At 36.9% G+C, this 27,099-nt stretch overlaps 1 protein-coding gene and 1 long non-coding RNA gene across 4 annotated transcripts in view; both read left to right on the top strand.

Moving 5' to 3' along the window:
• The window catches only part of PPP3R1 (protein phosphatase 3 regulatory subunit B, alpha), a 40,313-nt gene that overhangs the window by 3,974 nt on the left and 9,240 nt on the right, over positions 1–27,099 (top strand). Inside the window, exons 1-3 of one of the 3 annotated variants that reach the window (XM_075088432.1) lie at positions 17,398–17,543; positions 17,647–17,671; positions 19,779–19,818. In XM_075088432.1, coding sequence (XP_074944533.1) covers positions 19,806–19,818 — 13 coding nt within the window. In that variant the 5' untranslated portion in view covers positions 17,398–17,543; positions 17,647–17,671; positions 19,779–19,805. Of the gene's footprint in view, positions 1–17,397; positions 17,544–17,646; positions 17,672–19,778; positions 19,819–27,099 lie in introns of those variants that run through there. The other 2 variants (XM_075088431.1, XM_075088430.1) reach the window with 2 other exon arrangements.
• Positions 14,560–17,023, top strand: LOC142055044 (uncharacterized). The gene is made up of 2 exons (XR_012659784.1): positions 14,560–14,802; positions 15,856–17,023. It is a non-coding gene; the product is annotated as an uncharacterized LOC142055044 (long non-coding RNA).

Below are 27,099 nucleotides of genomic sequence, written 5' to 3'. Positions count from 1 at the left end.
AGATTTCTAGCAGCTGGTTGTTGAATCAGTGGTTACCTGGCAGTGACACAGGAATAGCTTTTTTAATTGTACGTATGCTTAATAATGTCACCCTACTGTAATCAAAAATTACACTTGTATAAGGTTTTTTCAACATTGCCTTTATTTCCCTGCTAGTAAGATAATTCTCTTGCTTTCCCTTCCCTTTTTAACTGCCCGTGTTTAGCTGAGTTTTGTTAATGAAAATGGTATCCTCTCCTAAAATGTAAGGCTGACTGATAGTTGAGCCTGAAACTGTTAAGACTTTCATTTAATTATATGAAATGGTGACCAAAAATTGTGTTCATAGGAAAAACTTCTTGTAATTTGAGCTTATATGACTTCTTGAAAGCAATTTGCTCTTGCTTTCCTGGCCCCTCCTCTTTCCTCCCAAGCCTGTTCTCCCTGCTCTGGGTAGTATCATTTCTGAGTTTCTAGTTGGGAGAAAAACTGCACTGCACTGTTCTGTGTTGATTAGGAGACAATTCATTTAGTGACAAATTTCCCAATTTTCCATCCTTTCCTCCTTGCCTATATGTTCTTCCCTTTTCCTAAGGTTGGTTGTTCCTGTGTGTTCCCTACAGAAAGACCACCGGGCAAAGGGGGCTGGCCGTTCCCATGCTTCCTACATGCTAGTTTGTTGCCAGAATCATCAGCAGAAATAAGGAAGGTGTTACTGTGTGATGTCCTTGTCGTGATCAAACTCCTCTGCTTCTGGAGGAGCGAGCACTGCAAGGTTGGGGGAGTAATGATGAGAGGCATGGATCTACATCAAGAGAGAGGAGTGAAAAATGCTTATTCTTGAAGGTTACGCAGTTGGAACCTTCTGAGCAGGATATTGTAAGAAAATAAGTACCATGTTTTACATGTATGCCCCTGTTAATTAAAACAGAAAAAAGCTGGAACTCCTGGAAACTGTAAGAAATTTATTGGCTGACTTGATCATAAAAGTTACTTAAATATGTTCTTTCTTTCCCAAAGACCGTAAGAGATTATCTTGCTGTGCTCTTGTGAAGCTGGTAAATATTGTCCTTGTTCTACAAATTAAAAAGGTTGAGGTTGTGGCAGGGTAATAACTTATCCAAGGCCCTTTTTATTGTTTAGAAGTTAACATGTTGGAAATGAATAATGTGTTTGTAACTCTAAAAATAACAAGTCTAAATGAAATTAACTGCTACGAATTTTGAGGTCTTGGGCCTGCTGAATTATTAGAGTTAGAATGCAGCTGCTAGAAAACTTGCTGTACACTGTCCACTTGGCTTAAGGCATGTGACGATGTGCAGGGGTTGAAAACTTGGTCATATATTGCCTTCTTTGAACACCTCTGTAGCACTGTGTTAGCCACTTAAAGTGACTTCTTTCAGAGATTTAGAGACCTGGAAATGGGCCTTTTATATGCCATAAAAGCTATGCAGTTTCTTAGATGTCAGTGGTCTGGTCTTGACACCAGCAGTTTGAGAAAGATCTACAAAGATTGCCTTAATGTGCTGAATGAAGTGGGACAGACTTGGATATCAATCAGTATCTATTAATCTGGAAAAGATAGATCTTTCAGTATGCCTGTTCAAGTGTTTTGGGAATGTTTTCACTGCTGTTTCCCTGGATCAGTAATCAGGGAGCAGAAATGACTTGAAATTGATGATTTTGTAATGATTTACAAGACCAGAAGCAATATATTCCACTTGACATGTGATGTAGCTAGATTATTTTGGTCTCCTTTTGAAATACTCTATTTCTGTACTAATATTGAATATCAAGATAAGTTTAACCAGGGTTAAACTTAAACTATGGCTTGTCTTCCTATTCAGGTCTGCTCTATATAATTTGAATGGCAAAAGTCTGTAGAGTTGGTTGTTTTTTTTTTTCAGGTGTGTCTAAGAATAAACCCCACATCTTTCAAGTGAAGTAGTTTTCTGAGTGACAGTTCTTTTCAATAGGAAAATCTAATCTTGAAATTTTATGTAGCTTTCTAAATGTGTAACTTGAAAATTTTAATTTGGTGGCTATACTTTAAGCCTTTTCCACATACAGAAAGACCATTAAAATGTTTTATATGTTGCTTTTAGATTGTCCCTAGCACAGCCACAACTCCATTGTTACTTTAACTGCTTGAAAAAGCTATGTAGATGGCACAAAAAAGGCTGGAGACTGTATCTGACTTGCTTGTAACTTGACAGTGAGTTGGCCCTGTTATTGATACTCTGTTCCACAAACAGGGAAGAATCCCTAGTGATATAAATAATAATCTTTAACTGTGTTAAAGAAGTCTCAGAAACCCTTTAAATGCTTTGGATTAAAGGACAGCATTGCTTATGAACTGCCAATAAAAATCTTGGCTTCCAAGCTGTAAACAGGTTGTGCCAGTTAATGCACTCAGGTGAATATTTGTGAAGTCTGTGTTGATGGACATTTTTAAGCAAACCGTTAAGGCAAAGAACCGGAACTCCCCCAGTAAGTTGATACTGTGTCTATTTTAAAAAGCTTATGCAGTCACCTTGAAGTTCACAAACACTTTATATCATTGTCTAAGGTAAAGTAGGAATTTAACATATGGCTTACTACATTTTTTTAAAAGAACTTCAGTCAGAATTTGGGAGGGGAAGGATGGGGAAGCAGATAGGAAGGCAGGGTTAATGTGTTTCTGGGAAGAAACCCAGCTACTGGAAAAGTGGATTCAGCTGTGATTTTCACAAGAATATAATCTTAGGATCATCTTCAAATGCCGTGGAACTTCTTTTCTTCCTCTGGTATATTTGTGACAAATATGGAGGCTTTTTACTCTTTATTTTAAGCAGCTGGAAACTGTGAAGAAGGACCTCAGCTACAGTACTCCTCTCTCTGCCCCTTCTCCATTGTCACCCCGTGAATAGCTCCTCTGTGTATGTTATCAGATGTTTTGGTTTTTTGTAATAGGTAGTAAAAGACAAAACAACTGTTGCTTCACTGCTGACTGTGTAGGTTCTGAGTAGTGTCACTGGAGTTGAAAGTCACTTGAATTCCCTCTGCTTGATTATACTATGGCTAGCAGAGAGGACTTTAAAAGGAGTTTTTTCTGAAAAAAGCTCCACAGAGATGACTGTCATAAGGCCTGAGCTTATGATGGAGAATTTATGTACTTTGTAAGCATGATGACTGAACAACTTTTTTCAGCATTGTGTATGTAATTATGTTCTCTTGGGGAAATTTAATTTAATATTGAGCCACTGCTTAACAGGCTTAGCACCTTGGTGTCTGAGCAGTCATGGGTCAGTTCTGTTGATAACCCTGAAGGAACATTTCACAGATTTCACAAATAAAAGCTTGATTGCATGCAGATCTGCTTACAAGTATAGAAAAGAATAATTATAAATAGAACTTCTTAAACATCAATAACAAAAAAAATGCCATATGAATAAGTAGACCTGATTTTTATATGTGACTTAAGTAGACTATCTTAGCACTCTAATCACTGTTCTTCATACGGTTGTCTGGTAAAATATCTGTTCCCTACTTACTTTTAAACTTTCAGGGATTCTTATAAAAATGGTGTTAGTTTTCCTGAAGTAGTTTATTCAAAACTCTAGGTTTGGTTATTTTAGTAGTAAGAGTAAAGTATTTGCATTGGTACCACTGGTGTTATTTTTATTTCAGACAGTGCATTGAAAAATAAGGTTAGTGACAAATGTAATTTATAAAATATGAAAGGTTAGTAAGTTTGAATGTTGTGTAGCCTTGAATGTTAGAGTCCAGCTCTAGTGTTGGTGCAGCTGAGTTTGCCAGTTCGATTCTGAAAAACTGTTTTGAGAGGCATTGACAAAATGAACAGTGAGCCAGAAGGTGGTCAAATTCCCTTTCTTGGTGAGAAAACAGAGAGTCACGTGAGTAAAAGGGACTAAAACTGAGGGGAAGTAGAAGATGGTGGTTTAAGATTTAGACATTGTATGTCTAAATGGTGTAGTAGTACTGTAATGCTCTATAGTGGGGGGCAGAGCAGCTAAAAACTGGGAAGAATTGGTTTGAGTGGGTGATTTTTTAGCAATAGTTTTTCATCTTGGCCACTCCTCAGAGGTATTGTTTAGCATCTGTGCAGTGTCATAAATGTTTTGTGAAGTCAATCCCTGTTACCCAGCATCACTCAGAACATTTAAAATGTTTTTGAATTAGAAGTGTTGTTTGATTTGCAGTTCATATTAGACTGGTGTACTAATATATACATATTATGCTGCCTTTAAGGCTTGCAAGCAATAAATTTTTGGAAGTATAGCTTACAAAGAGAGAAGATGAGAAGTAGAAGGAAGATGGTAGCCAGTGGTTCTGTGGGCAGCTTGTGTATATCTGCACTGTTGTATCAGTTAATCTTTGGGGGATGGATGCAGCTTTTGTGCTGTACCTTGGACTAGGATGACTAGATTCTTGATTGTAAGCCTCCAGAGTAACTGGTAATTATTACTGGAAGTCACTGGGGCTCTGCAGAGGTGCATCTACTTGACTTATTTTGGGACCTGTGGACCCAATAAATAGTGGTAATTTTTCTAATGCTGCTTTGTGTGTACTTTTATGCTTGTTTTTATGTACATTTACAACTTAAGAAAATTTACAGCTCTTCAGGACAGCTGTTTTTAATTGTACTGCTAGTTACAGCAATTAATAAGCTTAGATTTCTGACAGGATGAAGCAATAATGCTAACATCTGTAAGTAAATGAGATTTTTTGATAGTTCTTCAAACATTTGACACACAATTGTTTATAAGCTACTGAAACTGGGTTGGAATTCTGATTTAATCTAAGTACCCTTTTATTAGCTTGTAGCAAAAGTGCTAGATGGCTCTATTTGATACTGAATGTTAGATATTTGCATTCCTGTACATAAATATAAGCAACAAGTCAGTTCCTGTCCTGAAGAACTTAACCTAAAATATTCTTTTTAATTGCATTTGAATATTACTTCATATAACCAACTCCTGAATGGATATCACCTCAGTGTTATGATTTAAAAAAAGTCAGTATTTGCTCCACGACATGGGTCATATAAAAACCCCGAATATTTCAAGAATTTTGGAATATTCCATAGCAGTGAAAATCTTAATTGAAAGCAGCGTGGGGTTTTTTTTTGTGTCTCACTGTGTTTCATTTTGCTTTCCTTTGATCAGGAAGTCAATGATAATGATAATTGGAAGACTTTGGAAATTTACAGTGCATCTTTTTAGGGAAATAAATTCCTAATTTGCTAGAAACTTTAGAATGCTGGAAATTCTAAATATTCACTTAGAATGGAAGCTGGTAGTGCCTGGAAGACCTGTCTAATGTTTTGTAAAATTCTTGATATTTTAATTACAATGGTTTTGATCCCACTGTATTGGACCACAGTGTTGTTAGGGCCTGTTTTCAAACCACATGACTCATCTTTATTCTTTACTGAATTCTTCACAAGTCGTTGAGTGGCATAACCTAAACCAGAGCTTGTTAAAATGTCTCAATTTAATAGCTGACAGCTGTAAGTTTTGATGCAGTTATTTTCCTTTGGAAAAAAAATAGAACTAAGTATTAAGATTAGTGTTAACTGTTAGAGATGGTTAAGAATACTGGAATACAATCTCTGTTTTGCAGATTCTGTATCTATGCAACAGTTCCCCTTCAGCACAGTCTGCTTCTTCCTTTGATTTGTGCATCTTGCCCAGTTCTGCATCTTTGCCTGGTTGATTGTTTTCTCTTCTTGCCAGTTCCATGGAATCAAATCCCATTTTTGAACTATCTTTTCTGTTCAGATACATGTCCTTTACAGAATTTTTTGCAGTGTTCTTCAGCCTCTTTTGTGATGGATCCTGAATGACATTTTCTTAATTGTCTACCTTCTCTTGGTCTTTTTTTGCGGTACTGTTTCCATTTTCTCTTTTCTTGTCGGTCAGCCATAAGACACTTGCCTCCTTGTTGTTTTTTTTTTTAAACTCTAATTGCTCTTTTTCTCACTAAGTAGTATTAAACTGTTTATAAGTTTCTTAAATGGGAAGGGCTGGTGACAGCATCTATCTATGCAACCTGTTTCTGTGCTCTTGTACTATTTGATCAAGTACTGTACACTGACTTCTGTGACTTTAACCTGAAACTTTAAGTCCTTGCGCATAACTGATGACACAAGGCATCAATTAGATGCCTTGATGCCTTGTGGCATCACCAGTGTGAATTGGTGGTATTCTTTGAATTGGCACTTAAACTTCCCAGCTCAAGGATGTTTGACTCTCTTAAACTGTTTGATGCAGCTTTACAGCATAAAACAGTCTGCTTTCTTTTCCCTCCAGGCCATCTCAGATACATTTAAAAGTATCTGTGCAACTGTTCCTAAAGCCATAACCTTTGCAGTTTGCTCATTACTGAATACACTGTTAAAATCTAAAAACTTAGAGTAATCAGTTGGTAGAGAAACATGTGCTGGTCATATTGTTCTTGAGTATTTCCAACTTATTTCTGTGAATAGGGAATTATATTCAACTGTTGTATAATCTTTTACACTAAATAGGATAATGTTATATGATGCAGTATAATCTGGTTGGGTTTTTTCATTTCTAGAATGTATCTTTCCTATTTTCTTTCCCTTCTACAAATACCATTTGCAGCAGTACAGAGAGTCTGCTATGTCTAAACCCCCTGAAAACATGAAGCCTTTTAAACTTACTTTATAACTAATACCATTCTCCCATTCTTTGCTTGCACATGTTGGTGAACAGTTTGTGGTGAGGGAACTTTACCAGACAGGTTGGGAACAAATACATTAATTTCTATGTTAGTTGCTGTCGCAGGATAACATGCTCCATTTCATTTCCAGCTAGGGTCTCATCTTTCATATTTGCCTCAGCCTGATACGTATGTGAGATATATCTGATCAGTCACAAACAGGCCTGTAGGCATTTCTTGTAGAAGTTAAGGAGGAAGTTTGTTTACTGGGGGTTCTGTGACTACTGTAGCTTCTCTGTTTTTGGAAAACCCTCTGCAAAGAGAAGTATTATTACTCTTTTTTAATACTCAGTGTTGCTGAGTAGGAGTGTGAAACTGATCTAAGCACTATCAGTTTTCTTCCTGCCTGTAGAGTTAGGGCTTTCAGTATTATATCTGATCTTGGTACAAGCAAAATCAGGAAGTTCAGAGACTTGAGAAGACTGAGCCACCCTTAGTATTACTTTTTTTTTTTTATTTGGAGCGTCACAAATCATGTTTTTAAGAGGTAGAGGTTTTGATTCTGCAGATGTTGATAACACTTGCCTTTAGCTTTTTGAAAATTCCTCCAAAAATAAGTTTAAATTTGCAAGCATGATAACAAGCACTATACCTTCAAGTGACAGTCATTTCCACAGCATACTAAAGCATGTTTAAAAACAATGCAGAGAAGAGAAAACATACCTTTCACACCCCTTATCAATCCACTGGCAAGAGTGGTTGACTGGAAGTATTATAGAGAATATAACTAATTTTTTTACTGTTTCTGTTAATTTTTGGGGAGATATTGGACTACCAATTAACTTGGCAGAGTTTTTACTGGGATTGTTCTAGAGAGCTGTTTGAAGCTCCCTAGTTCTTTTTGGTTTTATAGTACCTGGAAGTGCTGAGAATTAAATTGATGTAATTGAAAGCAGCCTCATGAGACTATATCTAGATATAGTAAATTATATTTCAGTGTGGCTTTAGGTCAAGTTAATATCTTCTTGTAAAGTAACTGTCTGTTCCTATTTCTATGTAGGTCAGCCGGTGATTAATTCTCAGTTTTGCTGGACCACTGTTTTATTGCTTTTTGTTGGAGTGGAAGTTTTGACCATTTTTCCCCAAAATACCTTCCCATAAAACAAAAAACCCCACCCTGTTTTATCTCCAAATTGTTGTGGGGAAAGGGCGTGGCTGAAAGAGCTTTAATTGCCTAGTAACTATTTTAACTGTAGAATGGGTGTTCTGACTCTTTTGGGTAGCTTTTGTTTCTTCATTTGACAGGCTATATGATGCTAAATAATAGCTTAATCTGTTAATTACTAGTGAAAACGGTGTGACTTTGTTCATAGTCCTTCCAGGTTCTCCAGGATGCTTGCATACTTCAGCTTAACTTTGAGGATGAAGTTTTATTTCCTTTGTTCTGTGTGTTACTTTATTTTTCCAAATCTGAACTTGTTCTTTCACACAAGCATGTACATGATTTACTGTTTGCGGTTGCTTGGGTTGTCTGTGTTCATATTCACCAGTGAAGGGAAAACATTCCTTTTTATTAATCAAATAATTAAATCGGAGGAGATTATAAATGGCTGATATCCAATTTATATCCAGTACTGTCCCTAAGAACAAGATAAACAGGGTTTTGTTTCCCTTTAATATCCCCTCAAGTGTAAGGTGTCTGATTTTGTGAAGGAATTCGTGGTCTATATGATACCCTGCTTGTTGTCATTTCTTTGTTATTAAGATGTTGACCCTTAACTCTGATAATCCCATGACACCTTAGTCACTTGTTACAATCTTCAGTCATGTTTATGCTTTCTCTCATACTGTTTATTATAAGCTTTTGTACTATATGCTTACAAATAAAATTCTTTGAAATGTCCTCTCAGACTCTTCAAGTCCACTGTTGTTAGGCATAGACTTACGTTGTGGTTGGTTTTGTGTTTTTTTCTGTTTTGTTATTTTTTTATTTGTCATTGGTATGTCTGTCTTGCAGTCTTCCCTGTATCTTCTACTTTGTTTTGTACTTGGATTACAGCTGTTCTGGTTGGAAAGCATGGTCTTGTTTGCATTTTCACTAACAGAGTCTTTGACAGTGTGTCAGCACAGTCATGGAGTGGATTGGATGGGGAACTATTGCAGTTGTCTTCAAAGTTGGGAAAGAAGGCTGCTGTGGCCTTTTTAGCTAAGGGAATTGAATAAACTACAGTGAAGATGCTATTGTAATAAACCTAGTAAGAAGTTTTGTTGGTGAAACTATTATGTTAACATCAGTAGAACAAATAAATTAGTGTCTTGCAAACTTTTTTTGACTTTTCCAGAAGCAATGGAGGACCAACCTGTTTTACCCCAAAGACTTTCTAATGTGAACTCTTAATTGCATCAGAACTTTAGTGGTGACAGAATTTTATTGTTTCCCTACTGAAGGTTGAGTTGCTTCAGAATCTTTCTGGGAAACTCCTTTCCTTGGCTTTTGAAGAGTTCATTGTTCATTTACGAACTTAAAATCACAGGGTTCTGAGACCTTTCAAGAGTGATATAAGCTTTGGAAATGCTAGCTCTGTAGTGATTGCGTAAGTAAATTGGGTCATTACCTCTAATGATAGTAGCTGGGAACTAGAAGTGAAATTGTCTAATAGCACACACAGTTGTACCTTAGCTTGTAAAGTTAACACTTCTGTTCTTGTGACTATTTGCAGTGTTTATGCAAGTTTTTGCAATGAGAGATCTTGTTACTTTGTATGAGACTTTGTAGTTGCTCCTACATAAGGTCTTGCTTGTCTTCAAATAATGAGATTTATTTTTTAGTTTTCTAAACGTGGCACAATCTTTTCTCTGCCTCACCTTGTTTTAAAAATTGCACTGTTTGTCTCTAGTGCTGTTAATTATCTCTACCTGACATTGCAAAGTCTGTCAGTGAGGTCATTAAATAGAGCAGAAAACTTCAATATTCATGCATTACAGATGCAACAATGGAGTTCTGGTAAGTTTAAAGCAATCCAGTTATCCTTTAGGTTTTTATTATGCCTATGTCAAACTTGTGTAAGATAACTTCTGGGGATAGGCACGTACCTCGTGAATTATATTATCAGTGCTAACTGTACGCTCTGACTTGGTGCCTTCTTTCCTCCTCCAAACTAAGGGAAAGGACTTTGCAGTAAAACTGTTTTCCATCTACCATCATGCTTGCTTCTTAAGGAGTTTTACAGACTGTTTTCTTCAGTGTTTCTGCTGGGTTATGTCTGTCTTAGGTGACAATTTTTTTTCTTGACACTTAGTTTATCTGTAGATGAGTAAATACAGTGGGGGTGTGTGTATGTATGTGTAGATATGTGGTTAAACCAAGTACTTTATCACACCTTCAAAGTCATGCAGGTTTAGATTTTTGCTGAAAGCTCTGCAACTGTAATGGAGTTGAGATAGGAGAAGCTATGGCATTTATGTACATGAATATAAATGATATAATCCCTGCTATAACTGGACAGACTTTGTGTATTGCTTTTCGGACCTGAACACTTAAAAACACTAAAATTAAAAATGAGTGGTTTTACTCTATTTGACTAGATACATGTTTTATTTCTATCTTTCCTTTATATTTATAAAGCAAAAGAGCGTATTAAAGATAAAGGCTGAACCATCTTACAATTATACTCTTGATTTCCTCTAGTTTTCCTGTCTGGTGGAGGCTTTGGCAACAGCAGCTTTCTCTTAATTTCGGGTTCGTTTCTTGCTTCATTGGTTTAGGGCTTCCCTGTGATATCCTAGAATAGCTACTTGACTGTGGTGGCCTTAAGCCATTAATATCTCATTTTGGAGGAGACCCGTGGACAGTGGAGGATTTAAATAAAACATAGCAGAAGTGACTGGCCAACTGCCAGCCAGAGGACCAGTGGCTTCCCTTAAAATGACTGACAGAGCTTGAGCAGAGCCATGGCTGGATTAGATGGTGACTAAGGAGTAAACTGTAGGCTTTTCCTAAGACCTGTACAGTCTTCCTTGCCTCCTGCATCCTGAGGGGGGATGTGGTAGAACCTGATATACATCTGAGAGTGAAGAACCTTCTAAAGAATTATTTACCACTTCTTCTGTTATGAACAAATTGAATAAATGTATCCAAAATAAGGTAGTGAGACTTTTTTTTTTAAATGTGGCAAAGGGAATTGTGACACTTACTCTGCGTGCTTGCAAAGAACAACAATGCCAGCATACTGTAACAGCTTTAACCTGACCTGATCTCTACTGTAATCCCAAATCTGTCAATCCCCTTTGCCTTGGTTCATTATCTCTCATGTCTGCAATTTAAATGCCGTGTCCAACAACTAGGTATTGATCTTTTTTTGTTCCTTCAGTACTGAAGGTCACAGAGTGTTTTCTTTAGAGGCAGGATTAACAAATTTAGGCTACTTTGGGGATAACACATTTAAAACTTGAAATGTTCTCCTTCCAAAGTTAAGTTAGAACAAGCTGTGGCTTTTTTTGGCTACAAAATGTTTGTAGCCTTCCTTAATGTTTGCTGTTGGTTAGCAATCAGGTGAGATACTGAGTTACAGTATTAACAGCAGCTGTAAGACCTGTCCCTTGTACCTTTGTAGTTTCACCTTTGAGTTAAGATTATACATAAAAACTGAACACTGATACAAGGTCAGTGGTTTATCAGAATTCTAGTAAACCTTCCAAGAAGTGTAACTGAAAGCGTTGGGCAAAAAGTTATCATAGCTTCAAGGGACGATGATTACACTCATTGGCAGATGTAGGGGAGAGCGCAGTTTATGCTGTAGTCCCAGAATGGAGACTGTAATCAAAGGTGAAGGTGGAATGGAAGAGTAAATTGGCAGGCTTATGTAATTGGTCTTAAACAGCTAGGTGGAACCATAATGGAGATCCTGAAGAGTTGTGGGCATATCATGCTAGGTAGTTGTATCCTCTTGAAAATTGTGGCTGACAGAAAATGGAAAATGTCTGCATCTCCTCAAACCATAGATTGATCGGACAACAACATGTTAACTGAATATAACTCTTAAGATTATTTTATCCCAAATGAAACTCCTCTATTTTCTCTAGCTCTTTTAGGTTGTAGGGATTTTTTTTAAAGAGAAGATTATTAGACCTTCTAAAGCATTTGACACTTCAATTATTACGTTATCTGGGGCATTAAAAACATGTTTCTCACTTTTTTCAACTCCTTTTGAGTCAACATTTGGATATTTGTGTATGTGAATAAAAAGAGTAGAGGAGAACATCTTAGCAATCCCTTGGCAAGTTCAGAGTCAAAATGTGTACGTTTTTCCACTAAGGTGCAAGAATTAGATGATAGCAATTTTCAGTTTCTCTCTATCGGACACATTTGGTTTAGTGTCTTCAACATGAGAAGCTTCAAATATTGGGTTGTAGCTGAGTTGGAGAAATGAAAAATCATTAGAGAAATTACTAAAACTCTTCTACTAGAATAAATAGCCTTCCTGCAACTTTTTTTTCTTCATGCTTTATGGGTTTTCCCAATCACCAGCAGTCATAGTTGGGAAACCAAATGTGTCCCAGAAACACTTGGAATAATTTTAAAGTAAGTTCAAGTGTGGGTTCTTTTTTTTAATGTTTAGGGTTCCTCCTAAAACTTGGTGGATGTTGAATCCATTCCTTACCCCTGTGTGCCTAGGGAACTCTTACTTTTAACAGCTCATAGGAAGTACTAAGTAAATGCCAAGATTTAAGGTCAATACCTAAATTTCATAGCTTGCTTCTGTGGATGTATCTTGTGTTCAGAAGTCTAGGAAAACATACGATAATGCATTGCTCTAATATGCACCTTATTTCTGACTGAAGCATTAAAGGAACAAATGGTGGATCCTCTTCCATAGTAATACTGTTTATTCTTTTGCTAACATAACAATGCAAGATTTGTTTGGTAAATGCCGTGTTCTGTGTTCTTCATGGTCCATGCCATGCTGTGAATTCAACATATGATGGCAATTCTAGTTGTTGGAGTATTGCTAATAAAAATTATTAATTTTAATGAGAGGTTTTACTTGAAGAGCAGGAGAGCACAACTCTGAATGCCTGAGTCTTTACTGTTAACGCCTGTGGTCTGTGCTACTTACCTGGTACCATTACTGCTGCTTTTATGTTTTTCTTCCTTGCCTTTTTTTTCCCCCTTTTTTTTTTTTCCTGTAATCCCTTACTTTTCTGGATACCCTGTAAGAATTCCTTACTTGTTTGTAACTTGTTTAATTGCTTCTGTTGTGCATGCAGACAACTGAATGTTCATGCCAAAGGGTAACAAGGTGCCCAGATTTGACAGTCCAAAAACCAGAAGGGAAATGAGATGGTTTCCAAATTTTAAGTACTGTGTTGGACTTTTAGACAGACAAGATGGTGTCTGTGAAATATGTGGCGGGACTCTTCCACAGCTTTAGTTACAAAAATGGGTGGAGCATAAGGAGCTGAAGGGGTGAAAATTGTGTAATTGCGAAGGTTCAATCCATTGTCTTAGCTGGATTCAGCTTGGAAGTCCTGCATCTGTGAACTACTGTCACACTATCTTAGCTTCAGGATTAGAGGGACAAGGAATTGGGCTGCCCCTCAGAAGAGTGAATGGGATTGGTTGATGGCCTGGAAAAACAATGTAATATTTGGAAGTGTAGCACAGCATAGTGCCAGATGATTCTTAATTTTGGAACTTAATGAATGCGAGGTGGGTGTCAAGCATTTTTTGTCTAACTCCTGTGGGACATGGTCTCAGAAACTAGGTTGAGAATTTGGGGTCAACAGTGGAACTGTCACTGGTCTTAGGTTGCTCGAACTTCTAGATGTCTTCTAATTTAATGCCTTCTAATTTACTGGCTTTGCTTAATTATTCTGCATCTCATGATCTGACTCAACATTAGTATGATTATAGGAACCTCAGAGATTAATTTATTCTTTTAGTATTTGAGTAGAGACTTGTGCTAGAGAGCTGCTAATGTCGAGGAGCTAGTATTTGGGGGGTTGTACTCTGTGCCTGAATACTTTTATGCAAAGCAAGTACTTAGTAGCTGCTGTGCACAAAACAATGCAAAAGTCACCAAGTTGTTTAAAATATTAGTTTATATATTTTGGCAATTAGTCTGCACTATTATCAGGTCTTAAATTAATTCCAGTCTTGGTTTTGGGTAACTGTGTTGCAAGATCCCAATTTTAAGTAGATGTCTTTTAGTGGCTGCAATGAAAATCCTAAAAGGTGACTTAATTACTCTGAGTCAAACACAAATGCCAGATTCCCTAGCAATCTTATCTATGACGTCTCCTTTACAAGTTTCCTTTTGTAGTGTACAAATAGATATTCCTGTTAAATATACTAGAGGATGATCAGTAACGTGTTTCTTGATTCACAGGCTCCTCTCAGGCTAAGACACATCTTCTCTGTATTGAGTAGTTTGGTGAGGGTCTTTTGGGTTTTGGTTTTTTCTAATCAGATTTGAACAAAAAAGGCCAAGTCTATTCGAACTGTTCCTGAATGGGGCAGATGAAGGTGTGTTTTTACTGCAGCTGTTTTCAGTCAAACTTTATTCCTGTTTGTCTTGTTCTAAGCCATATTTGTTGTGGTGTCTACAGAAGCTATGGGCATGTCTTTTATCTGTGCTCTGGTAAACTTCGTTTAGGCTTTAATTGCTCTGGTAAGTTCCATTTGAAATGTACAAATTACAGTAGGTGAGATCTTACATAATTTTCTGACCATCAGTAGTTCAGAAATTCAAATATTATAGTGGCTTAAAGCCTCTGGGCTTTGTCTGAAATTTGTTTTAACAAATATGTAAACCACTGTGGATGTGTCTGTGTGGCATGTTCTATTCATGCAAAAGTTTTTGCAGTCTCGATAACAAGTACCATCCTTTTTAGTTTGCCAGCTTGCCTAGTGATTGTTGATGAAAATACAGTGCCAACTTATGACATTCAAAGCTCTAGTAGCCTGGGATACAAGGGCCACTTTAAAAAAAAATCAAACCAAAGCAAAAAAAGAAAAAACCCAAAAAGCCAAACTTCTCTTCACCAAGTTGGCAGTTCTTCATTGTTAGTGTTGTGAAAATGGCAATGCATGGAAAACAAGCTCGGAGGAGGAGGAGGAAGAATTCTCTGCAACAGGTAATTTTCATTAATCATTACTTTTGAGAATGATGGAGAAGAATGACAAAAGATAGAGAAGGATTTTGTGTGTTTGTGGAAGAGGAAGGTCTTTTGAGTAGGCTCTTAAATACTGTCAGCCTTTGCCATCTGTTGTCTTAACACTCCCATCCTTTTCTAGTTGTAGTAGTGGATAATGGAAAACAGCTTTTAGTGTAAATTGAGAATTGAAGTTGGTTTTCTTGATAATCCCTAGTTCTGACCCCCAGCTGGCATGATTTGGTTAACTGTTTCACTTGCACACCCTAGTTTCTTGTGATAACAAAGATAATCAGTAACATAGAAGGTGCAGGAAGCACAATATGCAGTATGTTGACAACACCCCATGAGGTGCTCATGTGTCAAAAACACGAATGGAGAAACATTAGTAATGTTCCATTTCTGTGGGAAGCTCTGGTGCGCAGGTGTGAGAGGCAACTCCAGCATCAAGGCAATTTGCATGTTTAAGGCCATTTACAGGGATGAGCTTATTACACTTCTTTGTATGTTGCTGAAGAAATTGTAGTAAGTCTTGGACCACTACCTCCTATACATGCACTAAATGGATCTTGGGACCACTCATGCTACTTGTGAATTAATTTATTGTCTGGCTATGGAAACAAATCAAAAGCTTTGAAACAATTGAACTTCTAAACTGTTTCAGGAGGTCATTTGTATTTGTAGTCCCTCACCTCCTTTCGAGAACTAAATTTGAGATGAGTCCTGAGCTGACGTTGTGGCTTGCTGGCATTTAAACACATTTTCTGCCCTTATAAAAGCAAGAAGCTAATTGAAGGCTGACCCTATAATATAAGTATCTAAACTATTTACAAAAATATGTACCTCATGCAGAAAAGTAACATACAATTAAACAGATCTAGGCAGAGTATTCTACTAATGTATGCTGAAGAAGTGTTTTGCAGTCTGATGTCTTACTGTGTACAAGCTGTTTTGTGTAAACAACTTCAGCTAAGAATTTAGCTTCCGTGCGAATTTTGCTAATTGCAAATTTCCTTTCTTATTTTCTATCCACAGCTCTTCACATCTTTCACTAAGGGGAAACTTGTCAAGATAATTGCCCTTAACTACAGTACAGTGGAGGAGCATCTACAAAACTGATCTTGAGAGAGCAATTAGTGTTTGAAGTAACTGCCAAAGAAAAATCAAAAAGCACATTTTTATGGATAATCTACAGAAGAAATAAGACTAAAGTCCATTAACAGGTCATCCTTTAATCAGTAAAAAGGCATGGCTGCTGAAAGGAGAAAAGGAAAATAATCAATAGAGAATAGAATTGCAAAGAAGATTTTTATTCTTAAGGAAAAAAACCTACATGTCATATGAACTTCTGAAATACTTTGACATGTTTTGACTTATCTCTAGTGAACTGATATTTCTGCATTATTCAGAATTTGGTCAGCCTTCTGTTAGTAGGCTTTGAACTGTTCCTGGTCTGTAATTATTTCTGTCTGTAAGCCATGGTTTTGCTGATGTTCAACCAGGAATTAACTTCTAGGGATCTAACAGCATTCAAAAAATTTTTCAAGACTATTCTAAAAGGATAAGGTTATTCAAAATACCTGTCATATTCCAGCTGCTTGTTCTAATTGTGTAACTTGAGAGAATAGAGTTGAACTCCAGCAGTATGGTAGTGATACCCAGATGCAGCTGAGGAAAGCATGTTTTATACTAGGCATAGGTGCCAAGTAAATCTGTTGCGGAGTGTTGATGCTGTACAAGCTGCATTTCTTCAGCAAACCATGTGTCACTTGTTTCTAAATGTGCTAATATGGTGTATAGGAGAGGATAATCTCACTTCATGTAAGGTGTGCTAAATATGTATCTGGCAGGAAATACTAATATGAGGGTTTTTTAAGTTGGCAATCTTGAGAGTTGGAGCCTTGTTACTCTACACATTTATTTGTATAAATGACCTTCTCAGTATCAGAGATGAAGTGGCAGATGCTATCTGGAGATTTTATGGTGGCTTTTGTCTTTACAAATGAGTCTTATTTTCTTAAAACTTCATAAAATAAAAATCAATGCAGTGTTCCTTTGCTGAATAAGGTTTAGAATGATGATGTAAAATTTTCTGTTAGTACATCCAATCACAAAGTTATATCTTCCAGCATCCTTTGGAATGCTACCTAGTCCTAGTGTTAAACTTTGTTAGTTCTTTGCATTAAAACTACAGATGACCATGTGTCCTTGATATTTTTTTTTTCTTTTCTTAAAGGAATCATTTGATACTTTATGAAGTCTTAGCTGTGCTTCCCTCCCTGGTTTTATTTCATAACACATAAATGTGGATGTAGCTAGACCTTCCATCTTACTGACTACCTCACTATTCTTAAACAGCAAAAGAATATTCAGCTGATTTAGCCCTTGTGTTTCAAGGCTTATATTCTATCTTATACAGTGTGCACACATACTGATTGTATCTGGGGACAGAGAAGTGACCTTTTTGTACTGCTGTTCAGAATACAATGAAAACTGCCTGTCCCCAAGACCAAATCACTAATCTTCATTTCTGAGGATCGAGTCTTTGGTATAGTGGAACACCTTTGTGTTTGTCCAGGTCACAGCTGTGCAAACAGGAATCTTGGCATGAGTAGCTTGAACATTTATTTGTACAAAAAAAAAAAAAGGATTAAAATCTTTTTAAAACTTAGTAGACTTTTGGATTCTCCTGTGAAGATGTACGCTCAGCACATCAATAGCAGGTGACTACTTTTTTAAACACCTTACTTAAATCCTACGTAGCAAATATTGAATAATCATGTAACTTTTACATTGTCACTTACAAGATTTTTCTAATTTTTGTAGATATCCAAGTGCCTGTCCTGGATAGGTAAGTATTGTTAACACTTCTTTTTAGGAGTAACTGCTCCACAGAATAGCTAAGCTGAAGTTTATTCACTGTTTTCTTGGCTCTCCAAATATTTTTTTAGGCTGATTCATGTAGATAACTTGATTATGGCTTAGCATGTGCATCTACATGCACAATAAGACTCCTTATAGATATTACACTTAGTTCATGAACTGAAAAAAAGTTAATCCCATTTTTAAATTTTCCTGCTCAATTATCAATTTTATCCTTCCTCAGGCAGATTGATTTCAGTAGCATGTACTAGAAATTAACTTTCTTCCAACACCTGAGCAAGGATTTAAGTGCCTAGAACAGTCTTCTAATGTAGTTACGGTTGTATATTTGTATGTGCATGTGCATAAGTGCACTGGTTTTAATTCGACTTTCTCCTTTAATTTGCAGCCTTCCAGTCTGGTGTTTTTCTTGCCTCTTCATGACCTCGTGTCTTGAGCAGCCTAGCTGGATCCCCTGGTTCCTGTTTCTTCTTGTTTCAAAATTCTGCTTTCCCCCATTTTAAAACCCCTACCCTTTTATATTCATACACATACATTAGGCTTTTACTACCTGTTTTGGTCTTCACTGTTTTTTCTAAGACTTTGGGTTCCGTCCAAGATTTTCTGTGTGGCACTCTTCTCCTGGCTTCCCTGCCACAGTGGAATAAGTTTCTCCTGTAGAATATCTCAGTAATGCTTTTGAGGTCTTAGGGACCTGATGGTCCTAGTCTGTGTTTCTATTCTGCTACTTTGTCTTGCTATGAGTAGACATTGGGGAAGAAAGTGTATTAACTTCTTCAAAGAAGCATGAGAGCTCGTGGGTTTTGGGGGATAAGCAAAGTGTATGTGTTCTGGAGGTAAAAAAGAAAAGGCAAACAACCCCCCAACAATATATCTTGTCTCAGACATGTTTAGATTCATGAGATGTTTGTTCTGCCCCTTTCTGTCCTTATTAGGAAATGCAGTCGCATGCTTCCAGGCTACATGTAGTTCTTTTTTTTTTTTCTGTCAATCTCTGTATTTCTGTTCAATTTTGTATAATTTTGAGGAGTCTTTCTGTGCAAGTGCTCAGCTATGGAATCCTTTATGCTCCACACTGTAAGAGAATCACTGCTGAATAGAATGTGTCTTGGACTCATCTTAAATATGTTTTGTATCCATGTATAAAACACTCCCTTTAAAATAATATTTTGAAAATGTTTGGTTATGAATGTCTTCAGTTATCTGGTCCTTTGACTGCTACTGAAAAAATATGAAGCGTGTGTATTTTGACCTTCTCTGGCTCAAAGTGAGGCATTTGGGAAACAATACCAACTTTTAATTTTGGTGTCTTACGGCGTTTATGTTGCAGTAGTTATGGATTTTAGCATGTGCAAGTTCAAAGTGACTACACTCAAGGTTTAAATTTTTCTTGCTATGACTGTTGTAGTGCAAGCAAGGATTTAAAAATCTTAGTTTAACTTTGCATTCAGCTACAAAACAGGAACATACTAACATAGTACATTACAAAAATATTTAAATGTAAAGCTGCTACATCTGAATTTCTAGTCATGTAAAGCACTTTTTTGCATCATTCTTCCTGTGTGAATCCTTTTTGGGGGCAGTGGGCAGGGGGCTCTGGGGAGGAAAAAATGCTGCAGTTTTTCTTATGCTAATTGAGTAAGGTTTGTCATGGTAATTTGTAAGGATGTATGTTTCTGTGTATAAAGTAAAATGCTAAAGCAGATTATGTGAAGTCTTGAAATTAAACATTATTTTACCTTGAAAAGTAGCATTTGCACAATATAGAAGTAGTGAGATTGAATTTTTTTTTTGTTTTGAGTTTAGAATGTGACATTGAGGTCCTTGTTGTCATGTGGACTGCTGATACTTTCATGGGAATTCTCATCAGAGGAGACCTTTCAGTGGTTTTATATTTCTTTATAAGTTTTGGTAACATAGGCCTATCCAAATAAAACACTGTCAGTGGTTTTTGGGTTTAGAAAATATTTTTAATTACTATGTAACTTGCATTGCCTGAGACCTTTACAGTGCTGAAACCTATAGTTCCTCTAAGCTAACCTGGGAATAATTGCAACTTTGTTCTTGTGTTTCAGGGAAACGAGGCAAGCTACCCTTTGGAAATGTGCTCGCACTGTAAGTTTTTTAATTGTTACATTATATTGTTAGAGAGGTTAATGTTATTTGGAGATTGATATGTACCACCTACATTTATGAATTAACTGTTTGAAAAGTTATGCAGTTCATATACTAATGAAAAGAGTACAATTAAAAGGTGAAAATTTGAAATAACGTAGGTTTTGCTGTTAGATTGTAAATCAAAAATCAGTTCGTCTTCAAAAAAATTTACTTATAAAGATCTTTAGAATATTAAACACGCTAGTTTTGATATCTGTACAGTGAAGTATTATAACTGGCAGTTCAGCTGGTGGGGTTTTTCCATCAGTCCCAGGGCCAGTTCCTGGGAACAGCTTGTAGTGCAGCATGTGCTAGGTTAGAAGCAAAGTATATTGTCTAAGCTGCCTTTGCATCCTCAGAGGAAGAGAGGTTGAGGCTAAAAGAGCGTTGTTTTTTTTTTCCTGCGTGTGCTTGCAGCCAGGCATTTAGGTGAGAAGCCACTTGGTGGTACTCGCTTTTGGCCATGTAAGCATAAAATTCATTGTGCCATCTCATGGGATTAGCCTACCCTGTAAAAATAACTAAGTATTTCTTGCCTAAAGCTGAGCAAAGAAAGTGTTGTCTTGTGATGTGTACCTGTGGTGTTATGTGAAGTGTACTTATTTTGAACCCGTGTTTTCCTTTTATGTTTTCCTTCAGCACTGAGTCATGTGTAGGCCTGTGAATGTATGTATGGACTGCTTGATAAAATTCCCATTCTTTGGTTAATGAGATCTTATTCTTAAACAGGATAATATTCTTAAAGATAGGGACTATATTCCAGGCTGCTTTCACAGTGCTAGTCATAACTGAACTGCAGCTCTCATAAGTTAAACAGCAATACAAAATAAATGATTGGGGGAATTTTTCAGAGAAAAGAGGCTTTTGGTAGTAGTTTGTGAACCCTCTATGCTTAATATACGCATCCACATGAATTATAATTTGAATCATTGGTTTGAAAACACTTGAGAATCTTATCCACAGCACTACATTACTGTGTTATGCTCCCAGTGTGTATTTTGTTAAATACAGATATGTGGGTGGAAGCTTCATATTTGACAAAGACTTTAGTATTCTTTCTGGATCATAAATATCAAACTTAGGTTACTGGTGCATTGGTCAGTTTTTTCCTTGGGGACAAACTGGCTTCTGAAGATATTTTTCTTAACTAGATACGTCTCTGCCAGAGTTGTACGTGGTGTGTTGCCATCCTTAACTTTTCTAGGACAAGCTATATTCGTTGGTAGCTACTGCCAACCTAGAGGTTTATTACTGAGCTTGTTTGCCCCATTTATTGCAGAGAAAGAGAAGATTTCTGCATTATATTCTGTGGTTAAACTGTATTTTGAGGATATCATTGTATAAGTCTGAGGTTTTGCACAATTAAAGCTTTTTCTGCTTTGAGGGACCTTCTCGCTGTAGAGAGTGAGTCAGCTGCTTCTCTAGGCAACCTAACTACATACACTAGGGAAGATGTAGCTATCAGAGAGTCCGTTTGCTTGGCTGTGCCCGATCACTGGAATGGTTGCACTGTGCTTAAAGATGCTGCATGCCTGAATATCCTGACAGAGTAGGGTTTGTTTGGGGCGCAGGCATGTACAGTAGCATGTCTGTGAATAAGTCCACTAAGTAAGTATTCACCTTGTTCTTCAAATGTTAAATGTTCATGCTGCTTGCAAGTACTTGTCACTGATCGGGCAAAAGCTTTTCAGGGCAAGAGCAGACAATGTTTTTTGAAGATCATTTGACGAGGATTTTGAATGATTAGACTTTTGGGAGACTGTCAGTTAGCAATGATGTATTTATGCTGTCTACATAGTGGCATTGGGTCGTAACCTCTGCCTGGCACTGCAGTGGCTATTTTGGTGTCTCGTTTTAAAAGAGTAATTTTCTCTTCAAGTTGGCGGTTACGGGAAGCAAATTCAGGATGCTATGCAGAGGATGCACACCATTAGTCAAGAGCATTCTTTTTACTCTTCATTTTAGAACATTACTTCTTTTCAGTGGATGAATTAGCGTGTTGGATTCCTTAAAACAGTATGGTTTTGTTTCTCAGCTGTGCTGTGTCTGAGAAGTTACTGAAAATCTAGTGCTGTTTTACATGGTGAAAATTTGATGTCAGCCAAGCTATGTCAAATTACCTGTAACAAAATGTGTGTTATCATAGCAACAAGCTGTGAGGAAAACTATTGTATAGTGTAGTAAACATTATGTTATAGTACACTATTCTATAGTAGAAAGTAGTATTTATAGTATAAACAATATTTTATAGTATGTTTTGGTTTTAGGATAGGGAGACTAGTATATTTTTTCTAACATTGACACATCTGAAGTCAGGAAAAGGATTAGGCCAGCTGTGTGTAAGCATATACAAGACAAGTGGTTGAATGTGTCTTCAAGGGCGTCATCTTTTTGAAATCTGATCTCCAAGACTGAAATGGCTGTCTTAGTTGCTAGTCTGAAACATTATATTCGTGAATCAGACAAGACTGTAGATAGAGGTGAGAGCACTTGCTGAAGGTCTGTTTTCTTTTGAGATCTCTGTAATCCATTTTTATGGGGAGGTTTTTTTACCTGGAAACATTCAAGATAAATTCTGGAATGTGTTTTATTTACAAAAATCTTTTTTTTAATACCTCAGCAGTATTCTTGTTTATAATGATCTCATATTTGAAAAATATTTGGAAACTAGGCTCTCTGACCACACTCTGGTCTGCTTCTTGTTATAACTTTGAGCCAGTATTTTAAGACTATCTGAAAAGTCAACCTTCTAAATACAGGTTTAAACATTTACCTAAACACTTATATTTCAGAAGTGCTTAGCACCTATTTGCTAAGAGGTGTACAGCTTTTCTAAGGTTTGTACACTTTGCAGATGCCTGTGTAAGTGTTGTGTACTCTGCAGCAATGGCTGTTCGGAATACACAAGCAATTATCCTGCTAAATATCACTGAGATCCGTATTTTTAAGGCATTCTTTACTTTTGACTTTCATATTCATAGGAATCTAGCCATGCACCTTTATGTTTACTAGAAGAAATACCATTAGAACAAATGTTCTGAAATTACTTTTTTGAGGTAGAGCATGTTGTACTCCAGAAATTTGCTTTTAATGAAGTTTTTTGGGGTGCCATTTGAATGCTCTTTACAATACTATCTGAGAATCGGTTCTGTGAGTAACAGCTTGAAACAAACAATTGATTTATAAAATCATGGATCATCCTCTGGTCTTGTTTTGGGGGAAAGGAATGTATTTGGTAATTTGTATTAACAGATGAGTGTCCAGCTGAAAGATAAAGCTGCTGTACTAAAATGGGAGTTACACAAAGCATTTGCATGTGGTTTCTTGGAAGCATATGGAGTCTTGCATTTTAATCCGATTCATCAGTCTTAGGTGCATGCAAATGAATTCAAGCTACAAAGCAGGTATTGTTGGCTCTAGAATTTTAATACTTGGATGGAAGATGAATCTTCTGAAAATACTGTTCTGTAACAAAAAAATCCTTGATACTGGAAGTGCTTAAAAACCCCCACCTTGTTCTGTTAGTTACAAGGTGAACGAAATTAAAAACTCATTACAAAATAAACAATTGTGTGCTTTAAAACAGTGAATAATCTGGTGTTTCTACAGGGCTACCAGCAAAGCCTCTTTAAAGACAAACATTTAACAGGTATTACTTCTAGCCTGTTAGTAGATTTGTAAGCTCAGGCACCAGTGCCAGGCTGATGGGATACTTTTTGATTCTGCTGAAAACCGTAGGAAACCTAGAGCCTCATGTCAGTTGGTGAGCACAGCACAAAAAAGGCTAGATTGAGTTTGAGGCTAGAGGAACACCCACTGCGGCCAGAGCTCAAGGAAGCTCAGACGGCTGTGATGAGTCACAGGCAAACTCTGCCTCAAACGATGTAAACAAAGCTTGATCCTCCTTATTTTGCTCAGTGATGTTATAACCCTATTTACACTGTTGTGAACTTGGACCTCCTTGGATTTCCTAGTGTTTTCATCTCTATCCTGGTCTCCTGAGCTTGTCTTGTGAAACTGTCTGCTACTGCCACCATCAGTCCTTCTGGCTCAGAAACCTTTGCTGTATCTGAACTATTCCATGCCCTGTGTTTCCAGTATAACTTCAGGATGCTTGTGTGGGCAGTAGGTTGCCTGTGAGGAGCCTTTAGATAAGAAGGAAAAGAAGTATTTTTGTTCAGGCTCTGCAAACTTAATTTCGTACTCTGCTCTTCAGTGATAGCTACATGAGATTTTAGAAAGTCAGGCTCTTGCTAAATACTGAGGAAAGGGAGCACATCAATCATAGATGAGCAGTGTTGTATGTGCACATTTGGGAAGGAAATTTGAACAAAAAATGAATAGGATATTATTGAAATATGCTGTTACACATAAATATATGCTGTTTTCATTTAAAAATTCAAGACAAATCGTACAAATGAAAAAAACCCCAACCCAAACCCCAGAAAAACCTACATGTTTTTTTAGGTAAGTTGAACCCAGGAAGGAAGGAAGACAAAAACAGTGCAAATTAAATATAAGGCTTCTGCTGTAATTTATTCATCCCTTATTTTCTTATTTTATTTTAAAAGCTGTTTTATGAAGACAAAGATATTACTGAAATATGACTTTTTAAAAGTGTATAAGCTTTTTATATTTCAGATTGTGGAAAGGATTTTAAAGGTAGGTGAGGTGATTGCAATATATTTAAGGGAAAATCATGAAATTGTTCTGATATGAAATTCTCATACAGTCAGTTACAAAACACTGATCTGCAGATGTTTTTATGCATATACATTCATTGTGAACAGAGGCTTTTATGCTCATGAACTATTAAAGGAAATTTTCCTATTCCTGTAATTACTTCGAATTGTTTTCACTGTTTTCTCCAAGTACTCTCTTCCATGGGGTGTCCATTGCCAAAAACAAAATGTTGGACGAGATTGGTATTTGGTCAGCTTTTGGCAGAGATACTGCTTTCTTCAGTACTGTTCTTTGACTTGCTGGGTTTTTTGGTTGGTTTTGGTATGGTGTTTTGGTGTTTTTTGTTTTGGCTTTTTTTTCCTCTCAAGGGTAGAACCTTTCTCGGCTTTCTAATGTAGGCAAGCCCTTTGCTTGAATGCTTCAAGGTTAGGAATGAGGAATTTGTAATACTGTCTTCTAGTAGATATTGCTGCTCAGCATCTGCACCTGGACTCTGTATTGCAGGGGAACTGGAATTGATAGTATGAGCTGTGAAATTGGATATGTGTATGTGTAGAGAAAGGGTAATTAATATCTTTTAAGTATGAAGACTCTAATTTAATAATTTAGGCAGTTGTTGCTTTGCTGCAAAACAAAAATTCTTGAGAAATGTTCTTACATGCCTCTCCAACCCCTTCCTCTTTCCAGCATCTGATTCTTTTTCTTTTGAAGATCATAGTCAAGGAGGTCAAGATTACAGACTAAAAAAATTGGTGCTTTATCTTCTCTTAAGCATTGATGGTTTGTAAATTGCAAGGCTGGTTAACTGAACAGTGGTTCTTATACCCAGCAGATGATGGCAGAGCATGTATTTTCAGTGTAGTGTTGCTTGTTAACACTGTGTGTGGTGGATGAGTGTATGAATGTCCCTGATAAGATGTTGTGTTTTAACTCATATTGGTAGGCCTTGCTAGAGATAGATTAGCTCGAGATACAGTAATTTTCTGGCAAGTGTGTTTTCTTAGCACATCTTTTGTGAAAGATATTCTCTCCTGTACTTTAGCAGGCCAGTGTGATGGCCTTGTCTGTCCGTTTTGCCGGCTGTAATAACTTAAAGCTATGTAGCAGTGTTTGACTTCCATACATGGTAATTAGCTCCATATGTCATAGCAGAACATTGACAGAACTCTGGGTCTCACTTTCAGTCTTTGCTTCTATATTTGTGAGGAAAAATACAGTGGACTTCAGCTCTCAAACCAGGAAATGGAAGACTTTGCATAATGCTGTTTTGGGGTTCTGAGCAAATGATGCTGTCTAATGACTGCTGGTCTTCAGTCCTGGCTCAGGTGTCCATTTGTTTACATCCTGATTTGTAAAAATTTCATTGATGTGTTCTGACACTTAGGGCTTTCTGAAGTGTAAGTTAGCTATTTGCAAGTTCTGAAACTTTTCTAACTTGTTAGTTTGTGGCAAGGGAGAAGAGATCCAGCTTTTTTTCCACTGTGATTTTGTGAAATTACAGAACTCTGAAGTATTTCAGATTCCTTAGGAGGTTTTAATCTTTCAATTTTAGTCAGTGCTAGTCTTTCTGTTAGCATTGGAAGTGAGATTTCACTGATCTGTTGAGAGGACATTGCATTATATACACTATAGATAATACTTTCCATTTGCTCTTTAGCTGTTTTAAAGTGAAGTTAATTTTTCTAAGGAAAGAAAGAATGCATGTACCTTATATTACTGTTTTTTTTTCCTGGTAGGAAATAGTTGTAATAGTAACCCTCACAGAACTTACTTCAGGGTTTTGCAGCATGAGTTCTGGATGCAATTGCAAACTCTGATTTCAAAACCAGATCATTTCTGAGGGATTTGTCTTAACAAAATAATGGCCAGTTACTTGAAAGTTGCTGCAATTTCTGAGACCAGGTAAGGAGCAGGAGAGTTGTGGTTGGACCAGGATGCCATTTTTAAACATGACTAATAAAAGTAGACAGAGACCGATGTCATGGCTGGACAAGTCCTTATATATTCTATTGTAATATAGGTATAAAGTTCATTCGTATATTCATTTTACATTGTAAAATGTGTTCATATGTAGTGCAACAAGCCCTACTTAATGTTTTTGTTCTTTTTCAAATGTGTATGCTGTGAGGATTTTTTTAGGATATTAACTCTTTCAATGCAAATTGCAAGTTCGGAGTAGATCTTGCAATAGAAATGCAATTCCCATGTTAACAGCTTGCCAAGGTACTGGCTTTGCATTAAACTGTGTGGGTCCAGTAAGTTTAGAGTGGTGGGGCAGGGAGTGAGGGTAGACAGTGCCTACCTTTTCAAAGACTGACTGACTCCAGTTACAGTTTTAAGATTTTGAGGAAAAGGGCTTTCTCTGGATAGACGCAAGAGTGGGCAAATACCTGCAGTATATTGGTGAGAAGATGATTTTTGTGCTGGAAGAACTTGTAAGCAACTATTTGGGCTAACTGCCAGTGGAGCTCTGCTATGCCATTCTCTTTTAATACTGTTGTCTTTTAGTTTCATGATTGTGTTCTGCATGTAGCTTACCATATGGTGATCCAGCTC

The sequence above is a fragment of the Phalacrocorax aristotelis genome, chromosome 3 (assembly GCF_949628215.1).
Source record: "Phalacrocorax aristotelis chromosome 3, bGulAri2.1, whole genome shotgun sequence".
NCBI classification, from domain to species: domain Eukaryota; kingdom Metazoa; phylum Chordata; class Aves; order Suliformes; family Phalacrocoracidae; genus Phalacrocorax; species Phalacrocorax aristotelis.
Note: the sequence above shows the minus strand (reverse complement) of the source record. Positions and strands in the feature narration are given on the sequence as shown.